Source organism: Crocuta crocuta, unplaced genomic scaffold (assembly GCF_008692635.1).
Source record: "Crocuta crocuta isolate KB4526 unplaced genomic scaffold, BGI_CrCroc_1.0 scaffold594, whole genome shotgun sequence".
Classification (NCBI taxonomy): domain Eukaryota; kingdom Metazoa; phylum Chordata; class Mammalia; order Carnivora; family Hyaenidae; genus Crocuta; species Crocuta crocuta.
Window position 1 is genome coordinate 18,471 of NW_027530186.1, and position 11,788 is coordinate 30,258.

The following is an 11,788-nucleotide window of genomic DNA, read 5'->3' on the forward strand; positions in this document are numbered from 1 at the left end:
TTGTCAGCTGCTTGGAGTTAAAACAACATAACACCTCAACCGCTTCATATCAGTAAGTCAATTTTTAAAAATATCTGAAATACTCAAGGAAACTCAGTTTTTAATATTTTCCCTATGCTCTGAACAATGTTATTTCCCAACATTGTTTTTTCTTGTTCCTATGAAGTTCATGAAGTTCAAACTAGGTCTTCAACACAGAACCTTTATGTAATAAAGAAAAAGTGCAAAGATACAAAATGAAATGTAAAGTCTTTAGCAAGAAAATGCTCCCTCAAGAGAATAGGTGTTTTGGATGCTGGTGGGGAAAAAAGGCTCTTATTCTCCATTGTACATCTGACACCTACAAATGACCTTGTCTTCCAAAGGTCCACAACACTAAGTATAGTCATGGACCTTGTAAAAAAAAAAAAAAGTAGCAAATTCCACTAAAATATTTGTATCCATTCTACACAATCCAATGGAAATTAATGAGTGCTATTGAAAAAGGTGTCCACATGCACATGTCCAATATGTGCATTCTACTGAAGGCTAAAAACGTAAAATCCTATTTCCAGTGTTTATGAATAGCTTCAATATCTACATTCACAACCAGCATTCTGCATGAGTTACCTCTTACTTTAATACTTCACAAATGAGTAATACATCTTGGAAGGTTAGGGAGGTACCTGTTGTCAATAACTTTCTTTTATGCTTAGAATATGCTGCAGTTGTTTTTAAACTATATAAAAGAAACACCCTTATAATGGGACATTTCAAACCAAGAGGAAAATGGGTTTGTTTTTAGCCAATTAGGACTATCCTGCAGATCTGAAAACCGGAGATTACACCCTTAGGAAAAGAGACAAGGAGGCTCACAAATATAAGGGAATCCTGACTTTTACATGGACAATTTTTTTAAAAAGATAAAATGTATTACATAAGCGCCATAAACAGTGAAATCTGCTTATATTAAAAAAAATAAGTGAAGCTTTGTTTGGACATTATTTCCTTGCAAGAGCAGTACATATCCTTAGTAAACAACTACCATATTTACAAGTTAATTTCCTTGATACTTAGGTAGGATGGAAAGCCAGAGGAAAATATAAAAGAATGAGCTTTGAAATAACCTTTACAGCTAAGCTGAAAACAGTTAAGGTAGCCAGATAATTCCTGAAGCAGACTTGTTTATTTTGTAGAGTATCTGACTATGCATGGGTAGTTTTCACTTTGAAGACCAAAGATGTGTTCAATTCCTCTTTGGGTCCACTATCTTTTTCCAGATAAACAAACAAGTACTCCCTAGTCAGACTAATCCTAACCCTCTCGACCCTCTCGCCTTGGCCTCAAAAGATTAGAGATATTCGGCAAGAGTACTGGGATTTTTCTTATTACTAAGGAAAACAACACAGAAATACATGTGCCAATTGATTGTGAGTTAGCAGCCTCATCTTCAAATATGGGCAGCAAAATGAAAAATTTGAATTTCAAATAACCAAACTTTCAACAAAGGAAAAAACTCCCTTAATTTTCAATTAGTCTTTAAATGTGGTATGTTAAAGTGTGTGTTAGATAGTAATGAAAGTGTGGCCCGGCACCTTAAATAACAAATCTCAAAAATAATGCAAATTGGAGACTTTCCTATTAGTACACACTTCTGTAGCAACTTCAATTCTTATGATATACGTGGTTTATAGTCTCTTTCCTCCACCTTTTTCTTTTTTTTTGAGGAGCAGACTTGTAGAAACATCAGTGTAACTTGTGCTAGGTGGTAGTGGTTTGTTTTCTTTAAACCAAAACTCTACCAAAAATTTAAATCTATTTCATCTGCTCAATTAGAAAACTGTGTCAAGATCTCTCCATGTGAAACCAGTTCACATTTGTAAGGTTACTGTCTTCATAAAAATCTTAAATTCCTCAGACCAGTCTTCTTTACTCCTCTTGTCATTTCCTGCCTAAATCCAAGTTAAAGTACAAAATTTCCATTGGTATCTTCAACACAGTTCAGTTCTACACTCCATCCTTTCCTCTGCATGTCACAGTAGCTGTTCACATACATTAAATACTATAGATATGTTCTGCTCTTGACATCTACACACTTACAAAAGCAGCTTTGTACTTTGTTTGGTGTGTGTGTGTGTTTTGTTTTTTTTACTATGTTGGCTCACAAAAAGCAGTTTTTTTCATTTCTAAGCATGGTACTTTACAATTTTGAATGCATTAATACAACGGTGCATTGGAAAAGTACTGAGCCTCTACAAAATAGCTTTACATTTTTAAACAAATGAATGTGATTTTTTTTCACTTACACAAGCATAGGCTTTTTTTTTTTAATATTTCCACAAGATAAATATCTCAATTAAACTATAAGCTCACTCTACAGTGTGCCACAGTGATGGGCTTAGGAGACAGTTATACACTTAGAAGATCCTAACCTTAGTGTTATTTACACTGACGTCCAATATCACCTCATCTGAAAGGTGAACAAATGACATTCAGCATGTAGCTGAATTTGTGCCAACTAATAACTGGGAATGGCATAGCTTTAAGCAATCACTTATGAAACATGTACTGTAACTTAGTCTAAACTGGGAATTTCCTTTGCCCCTCTCTTCTATGGTGTGGGAAACATTAAAGATCAACAAGAAATGGAAAAAGAGCCATTGCTAAGGCAGATCTTTTAAGATAACAAAGGAGAAACTGATAAACGTAGATGATGAATCTTCAGTGATAGCAATCACTGGTACTGAAATCAGATTTTTATGTCCTAAAACGTTGCTTTTAAATATTTCCTTTTATTCTGGAACAGAAACTGGAAAAAGGACAATGATGCATTCAGAAAGCAATGACTCAATTCAGGTTGCTACTTTACATTTAAGCACCACTCAAAAAGTGGGCATAAAGCAAGTGATTCCTGTTTGCCCATCACTATACCAGCTACATAGCTGAGAGTTCAGGCCTTAATTACACAACACTTTCTCTGTTACCAGACGCTAAGACTGCTCTGCGACAAATAGGACAAGTAGAATTCTCAGATAACCAGCGATCGATGCAGTGGACATGGTACTCATGGGAACAAGGTAGTTTACGAAGTTTGTTGCCTTCTGTATATTCTGTAATGCAAACACTACATGTTTTTAATGCATCGTTTTCACCAAAACTTCTCATTGCCAAGTTGTCAATCTGTTCTTTGGTGAGTCCTCTAGGTTGGTCATCATCATCCTCATTTAAGAGGAAAAACTGAGCCAGACTAAGGAAGGGCAAAGAGCCACTTTCATCAAATGTTACAGGGGCTCTGTGTCGACCCTCTCGCCTGGCACCTGATGAGCCTGATGATGAGCTTCCTTCATTACTGCCTTCAAACACCTCTGAGCTAGTCTCTGAACTTTCACCACTGGAACTGGAACTAGGACTGGAACTGGAACTGGAACTGGAACTGGAACTGGAACTGGAACCAGAACTGCTACTACCACCAGAACCCCCTCTTCCATTCCGTGACTCTGCTCTTTCCACATTTCGGCTCGAGACTGATCCACTAGGCTCTGAATCACTATCACTATACATAAAGTAGCTTAACTCACCAAAACCTGTCATTATCTGCCTTAACATAGTCTGAATTGCAACAGATGTAGTCTCACTCAAGCCAGTATTTAAGATTCTACGAATCGGAATTCTGATGGTACTAACATAGGTTCTCACACCTGCCCGTTCGGAACGTGAAAACGTACGCCTAAAACCTCCTCGTTCACTTTCATAAGTGACAGTGTTGTTTGGCGTCTGAGACCTTGACCGAGTTCTGCTAGCTATGCTATCTCTCTGCCGATACTCTCCAGGACGAACTCTTCTTACTTGAAGATCAAGGACTATGGTTGGAGGTCTCTGTCCTGATCCTGTAGATTCACCATTGCTGGTTGTATCTGAAGAACCTGCTCCTTGTGAGGCATTTCTGGTTCCTGAAGCTGCAAAAAGACCTCTACTTAGCAAGTCAGGTCCACTTATTTGCTGTCTCAATGTCACATGGTGCCGGGTTCTAGAACTTCCCTCAGTCTCATTTACCAAAGGATGCTCAAAAGTCTGAGATGAGATACTATGATGAGATCTTCGAGGAATTTCACTCATTGGATGCAGAGGTGACCTACTTCGTTCAGCTCTTGCTCGGGTTCTCCGATGGTCTGGGCTCCTGCTTCTTGCCCTTCTCTGACCTCTGGTAGGTGCGACTTCTCCCATTAATGCTTCAGTTGAATTTCGTTCTGATCTGGAAGGCCTTGCAGATGTTGATTCAGATCGTGGATTTTCCACTTGCCTTTGGCTGTTGTTCTCTGTATTTTCTCCACCAGAACGTCTTGCAGATGGTTCATTTTCATTCTCTGGATTTTGGCTCCCGTTATTACGGTTAACATTGATCTCTAAACTGAATCTGAAATCGCCACTGTTTGGATTAGTCCGGCTCACTGCTCTCCAAGATTGGTTTCCTCTTTGCCCACTTCTTGTTGTATTTCCAGTTTGTCTGACAGAGTTGAGCCAGTCTATTATAGAGTCACCGTTAGACACATCATCTGAAGAGTCTCCACCTGTTTTTAAAAAAGGGAGGGGAGAGGGAGAAAAAAGAACTACTAAAATTAGGACAATCATATAATAGTGCTTTGAAATTCTGTGTTAGAAAAAAAGAACAAAGATTCCCAACAGATGTCACATTTACAGATTTTTGTAAGCTATACTGGGTACATTTGCAAGATGTACACAAAGACAAGAATGTTTCTAATCCATTTCAAAAGAGCAAGCTAATCCTAGAGAAATTTAGAGAATGGTTTTTTAAACGGGATCTCTAGGAAGTCTTATTTTCAATACTTCATGTATAGAGCTGAGCATACCACTGTGGACTGTCAGAAGACAACATTTTTTCAGTCCACTGTCAAAACGATAATGCAATCAAACAAGACAAATGCCAGTTAAGGTACAGGGCTAATATTTTAGTTCAAAGTACATTTTTGTCAAATTGTCATTAGTTTACAATATTTCTTCTAGGATCTTGACTTAAATGCTGTTGATAGAAGAGGTCTTTTNNNTACAGTCCTACTTAAAACATAAAAGCAGGATTTCTCAACACTGTCACTATTTCCATTTTGAGCCAGATAATTCTTTGTTCTGGGGGCTGCGCTGTTGTAAATTTTAGGATGTCAGGATGTTTAGCAGCATCCCTGGTCTCCACCCCCTAGCTATTACTAGCAAAGCCCCAGCTGTGACAAACCANCCTGTTGAGAACTATCAGGTTAGAGAATACAGTCATTTCTTTCTCCTGGTGGAGAACTCACATGTTTATAAGAAAGAAATAATTCAGTAAGAAGGAAGAAATTTCAATGGAGGTGAAAAATCAAAATTATCACACTTAAATAAGCCATTTCTCCCTATGTCTCAATTAATACAAACAACCCAAAGGTGAAGCAGAAAAAAAAACATGTTGACATTCTCACCAAGTAACAAGAAAATGCCAGTTATCTTTTTATTAACAATTACTTAGCACTAAATTAATGTGTGCCATTTCTGGGTACTCTCTGGCTGACATTTACTGAAGTTTCTAATCTATTTCATCCTCTACCCACCCTCCAAAGCAAAATATACCTCTATTTTCATCTGAGTTTTGTGGTGGTGGGCCCTCTTTAATTTGTTGTAGTCTTCTCAGCAACTCTTCCTCAGTACTTTCACCTGAAAATAGTTTAAAAATGTTTGCCAAATTACAAAAACTGAGATGAAAACCAAGGAGTAGGAACCTGGGTAAGGAAGCATGACATTACAACTTAAACAAGTTTCTTTCCAGTTTACTAAATGCTTTGGCATAGAACAGCTCATTCTTTAAAACTGTTTTTAAAGACCTTTAAACTGTTTAAATGTTCATTATCCGCATTTTAAAACTAGGAAACCGAGGGGCGCCTGGGTGGCTCAGTCAGCTGAGCGTCCGACTTCAGGTCAGCTCATGATCTCGCAGTTCATGAGTTCAAGTCCCGCGTCAGGCTCTGCGCTGACAGCTGACAGCTCAGGGCCTGGAGCCTGCTTCAGATTGTGTCTCCCTCTCTCTTAACCGCTCCCCTTCTCTCACTCTCTGTCTCTGTCTCAAAAATACATAAACATTAANCTCCCCCACTCACACTCTGTCTTCCAAATAAATAAACATTAATTTTTTTTAATTAAGAAAATAAATAAATAAAACAAGGAAACAGACTAAGTGAGAGACTGATGTATCTATAAATGGCAGGGACAGAATAAAAACTTAGGCATTCTGATTCAAGTCTGGTACTGTTGGCTCAAAATGTATTCCTTCTCAGAAGAGTCATGCTAACACCTTACCTTTTAAAATTTAAACAACAACTCAAAGGTTAGTAGAAAAATAGAGGGGCGCCTGGGTGGCTCAGTCGGTTAAGAGTCCGACTTTAGCTCAGGTCATGATCTCGTAGTTCGTGAGTTCGAGCCCCGCATTGGGCTTTCTGCTGACAGCTTGGAGCCTGGAGCCTGCTTCGGATTCTGTGTCTCCCTCTCTCTCTGCCCCTCCCCTCCTTGTGCTCTCTCTCTCAAAAATAAAAACATTAAAAAAATTTAAAAAATAGAAATGAGGAGGACTGGAGATAATGAATTTTGTTTAGGATCAAATGGGACCTAATTGGGAAAAAGAGAATAACCAAGCACAAAGTTCTGAATTAACAATTTTACCTAAAGCCGTCTTTGGAGGATTATGATTAGACTATAATCTGGGAATCAGAGATGACAAAAAAGGAAGTCTGTCCTAGGAACTAACATTCCCATTAGCTCTTCCACACTCAGATTTATATCTTGTAAGTTAAATAAAGCTAACTAAAACCAAAAATATTGTTCAATTCCAGTCTTTTCAGCTTGCTACAAATTCGTAATATAACTGACAATTAAAAGATGTGATAGTAGATAATTCCAAATATAAGTGAACAGAATCAGGTAATAAGTACAGTAATAAATATCATTCTGTATCCCCTGTATTAAAATCATACTTTATAATGGCCATAGAAACAGATTTTTAAAGCAAGTTATTTTTTTAAAAGACCAGAAATCTTCATACATCGCATACCTGGGGTGCCTAGCAAATTGTTATCCCTCATAAGTCTATAATCTTCTTCACTCAGGTTATTTACAAATTGATAGAAAGCTTCTTCCCGATCCAATCGGTCCATTTGACTTCTGCGCTGTGCTGCAGACTGATCACCACTTCCTTTATCGTTAGAATCTGAGCTTTCCATCTTGATGAACAAGTGGAAAATTATCTAAAAGGAGAAAGGAGATCAATCTTGAAAACAAAAGTTACCATGTGCTCTGCAGAACACTTAATTATGTGAAAATCCAGAATGCAGGTCAAGATGTGAATTTTCAGACATCGTATGAATAAAATTTCATCAAGGAAAAACTCCCAAAAAGTACTGTTATACTAGGAAAAAAGTAAGTCAGGAGTAAGCAAACTATGAAAATCAGCCCTGGTGCCTAGTTTTTTTTCCTGAGATCAAAGAGTAAATTTTTTTTTTTTTACATTTGTGTTCATCAAGTTTTGTTGGAATACAGTCTTTTACACTCATTTACATATTGTTTGTGGCTGCTTTTGTGCTATAATGGCAGAGCCAAGTACAGATGAGAGACCGGATGNATTGCAGTGATGTAACCTGACAGCATTTCAAGTGCCATACATATCACCATAACTGTAACATTTCAAAAAATTACCAGTGCATACTCATCATGTCAAATGAAGTAAAAGTGCACTTTGAATGTCACCCTTAAAGGCATAGTGGAGTATGGATTATTTGTTGTGAGATGGAAAAGACTGATTTTATTATGCAATGGCACTATTTAACTGTGCCAAAATAAAATACACGGTCATACTATCAGNACAAGAATAAAAAATGAGTCTTCAACCAAAATAAGTTTCCAAGTGGCTTGTTTGTTAGCTAAAGCAAAAAAAGCTGTTTATAATAGTGAGTTAATTAAACTGTGCTTCATTGCAGAAGCTAAAGAAACGTGTCCAGAGAAAATAAACCTGTTTAAGATGACTAGCATTTTATTTTTTTAATATTTATTTTTAAGAGAGAGACCTAGTGTGAGTAGGGGAGGGGCAGAGAGAGAGGGAGACACAAAATCCGAAGCAGGGTACAGGCTCTAAGCTGTCAACACAGAGCCCGACATGGGGCTCATTCACGGAACATGAGATCATGGCCTGAGCCAAAGTTGGTCATTTAACCTACTGAGGCACCCAGGTACCCCAAGATGATTAGCTTTTTGGTAAGAGTAGCTGCTCAAAAATTCAAGAATATTGGAATATGTCACAATCAATAAAAATGAAACAGCAAATGATTCTGAGTGATTTTTCTTGGCTCTTGAGGAGTTGACAAATGCAACTGATACTATTCAGTTGTTTATTCAAGGAGTCAAGTGTTGATTACTCAACAAGTTTGAAGTAACTACAGAAGTAACCTCTATGAATAGTCTGCATGGAGCAACTACAGGTGATGCTATTTTTTTAAAGTTTATTTTATTTGAAAGAGAGAGAGAGCATGTGCACAATCAGGGGAGGGGCAGAAAGGAGAGACAGAATCCCAAGCAGGGTTCACACCATCAAGGCATAGCCCGATGCAGGGCTCAAACTCATTAACCCATGAGATTATGACCTGAGCCATGCCAAGAGTCCAAGTCTTAACCGACTGTGCCACCTTGGTGCCCTAACTATTTCCAAAACGTTGAGAAAACACTAATTGAGCACAGCTTGAAGTGAAATCTGCTAAGATGTGTTACAATGNGGTGCCCTAACTATTTCCAAAACGTTGAGAAAACACTAATAAAGCACAGCTTGAAGTGAAATCTGCTAAGATGTGTTACAATGGAAATGGTGGTAAATACATGTGTAGAGCAACCAAAGACAAGTTGGACAAATTTATAAAGCTTGTGAAAATGTAAGGTGTTTTAAGTCTATGGTTCTTCATTATATTATTCATCAGCAGGTGGTCTGTAGAAACTATGTGAATCTAACATATTACTGAACCAGTATTGTTACCAGTGAACTTCATTATTGTGGATTTAACCATCAACAATTCTCTGAATTTTTGTCATAAATAGAAGCTGAATATCCTAACTTGCTCTACTCCTTGTTAATTTGATGGTTCAGCCTTGGTAAAGTTTTAGTGTGATTTGCTGTATTCAAGTCCAAGACTGAATTTTTTTCTGAATGAGAAGAACCACCTTCAATCGCTATTACCAAACAATGAATGGCTTGAGAAATTAAGCTTTTGTTGTAGACTTCCTAATATTTCTTAATGAATTCAACCTAAAATTACAAGCCAGAACAGCGCTTATATGCAAAACTTACACTGTAGTAAGATAATTTCAACAACTAACACAGGAATCACAATGTCAAGTGCACTTCTTACACTATCAAAGAAACAACAGTTCCATTCTGCTACAAATTTGTAACATATTTCTTTTCTGAGCACAGATTACAGTTCTGGAAGCATTTTTTTGGACCTCATTGGAGCTTCCACCTAACTTCCAACTAAAAGTGAAAATTCTGCTGTGTAATGATATGCTGAAAGGTAAATATCAAATGAATTCTATAAATGCCTTCTCTACGGTATAAATATGCTTCATTAAAATTACATGCTTGTGGACTGATTAGATAGCAATATAGGCAGGCATATCATGTTTTACTGAACTTCACAGATACTGTGTTTTTGTTGTTGTTGTTTTTTTTAAATAAACTAAAAGGTCTGTGGCAGTCCTGTGTGGAGCAAGTCTACTGCTTGCTATTTGTATTGTAAAAATACAAGCTATTTTTTTTCTAGCAGCATTACTCAGTTCATGTCTCTGTCTCATTTTGGTGATTCTTGAGATATTTCAAAATTTTCATTATTACATTTGTTATGGTAGATGATCTGTGATCTTTGATGTTTTAATTGTTTTGAGGTGCCATGCACCATACCCATGTAAGATGGCAAACTAAATGGATAAACGTGTGTTCTGACTGCTCCACTAACCACCTATTCCCCATCTCTCCCCCTTTCCCTGGGACACAATATTGAAATTAGGCCAATTAATTAAACCCTACAGTGGCCTCTAAGTACACAAATGAAAGGAAGAATCACACATCTCTCACTTTAAATCAAAAGCTAGAAATGATTAAGCTTAGTGAGAAAGGTATGTCAAAAGCCACGACAAGGCAAAAGCCTAGGCCTCTTGTGCCAAACAGCCAAGTTCTGGATGCAAAGGAAAAGTTCTTGAAGGAAATTAAAAGTGCTATTCCAGTGAATGTGTGACTGATAAGAAAGTTTAACAGCCTTAATGCTAGTAAGGAGAAAGTTATAGTGCTGGATAGATCAAACCAGCTGCAACATTCCCTCAAGACAAAGCCTAATCAAGACCAAGGCCCTAACACTTTTCAATTCTATGAAGGCTGAGAGAGGTAAGGAAGCTGCCAGAGAAATGTTTGAAAGGTGGTTCATGAGGTTTAACGAAAGAAGTCATCTTCCTAACATAAAACTGCAAGGTGAAGCAGCAAGTGCTGATGTGGAAGCTGCAGCAGTCTCAAGGAGGCAAGACCCTCTCTACCAGCAAAAAGATTACGACTCACTGAAAAGCTCAGATGATGGTTAGCATTTTTAAGCAATAAAGCCTATTGAAATTAACGTATGCACATCATTTTTTAGACAAAATGCTATTTATTGCACACTTTACAGACTACAGTGTAAATATAACCTTTATATGCACTGGAAAACAAAAAATTCATTTGACTAGGTTTACTGTGATATTTGCTTTGTTATGTTAGTCTGGAATTGAACCTAAAGTATCTCCTAGGTTTTCTTGTACCTGTGTGTGTGGAAAGACATTTTCAAATATTAACTAAGGAAAATCTCATTTCAAGTCAGTAACACTAGCTGAACATCTGCAAGTAATTTTGAGATGTTTAGCCCCAATTAAGCAAAATGTCCCTTCAAAAAGAATGCCACTCTTCTCATTATCAGATCTATATTACAAAACACTACTCCATTATTATTATATTTCGAGTTTTACCAAGAAAAACTCTGGAAATTTGGGCTTCTCTTTTTATATAAATAACTATAAAATATGCTCAATTTTGCTTTTTGATCAAAGCCAAAACACACATTGCTACCTGGTTTTTCTACAACTTTCAATTAACTACTCTAATGAAAAACAACAGTAATAAGCAATCTAAAATAAGACTCCAAACAAAAAAGTCATCCTCTAACTTTTTTTCTTCCAACACCAGACAGACCTTAAATTCTCACTGAAAATATATAAGTTAATTCCATGAAAATATGAAAATCTGACTTCTGGAAGAGTTTATCTANCTTTCTCTCTGACCCTCTGCTGCTTGCTCTGTCTCTCAAAAATAAATAAAAATTTTTAAAAATTAAAAAAAAATAAAGAGAAAAATAAAAAAAACCTCTCTTTCAGATAATAATAAAAAAGAAGCTTCTCTACCTCTCTGGTTTTTATAATTTTAAACTTCAACAAACAGAAGGAAGCCAAAAGTTTCCATATGTAGCAAAGGAATGCAATTTGGTATTGGTAATAGTAAGCAGCTAACTTAAAAAAAAATACAGGACAGCACAAAGGAAAAAGAAACTTGAGCCATAACTCTTCAAACCAAAGAAAACTACCGGTGACATTTGTTAATGTTCTTAAGCACCTAATATTTTGAATGTTAACATGAAAGTTAGGACAAAGCCCACTTGTAAAGGATCAGTAAATAGTTCTAAAAATAATTTATAATAAATTACAACTCAGTAGTGTTGAA

The 11,788-nt window shown here is 36.7% G+C and overlaps 1 protein-coding gene across 1 annotated transcript in view; it reads right to left on the bottom strand.

Annotated features, from left to right (window-relative positions):
- Positions 1 to 398: 398 nt before the first annotated feature.
- RLIM (ring finger protein, LIM domain interacting) overlaps positions 399 to 11,788 on the bottom strand; it is a 21,278-nt gene continuing 9,888 nt past the window's right edge. The window contains exons 2-4 of the mRNA XM_077765186.1: positions 7,067 to 7,259; positions 5,596 to 5,679; positions 399 to 4,547 (exon numbers count right to left, since the gene is read on the bottom strand). Coding sequence (XP_077621312.1) covers positions 2,941 to 4,547; positions 5,596 to 5,679; positions 7,067 to 7,235 — 1,860 coding nt within the window. The 5' untranslated portion in view covers positions 7,236 to 7,259 and the 3' untranslated portion in view covers positions 399 to 2,940. The remainder of the gene's footprint in view (positions 4,548 to 5,595; positions 5,680 to 7,066; positions 7,260 to 11,788) is intronic.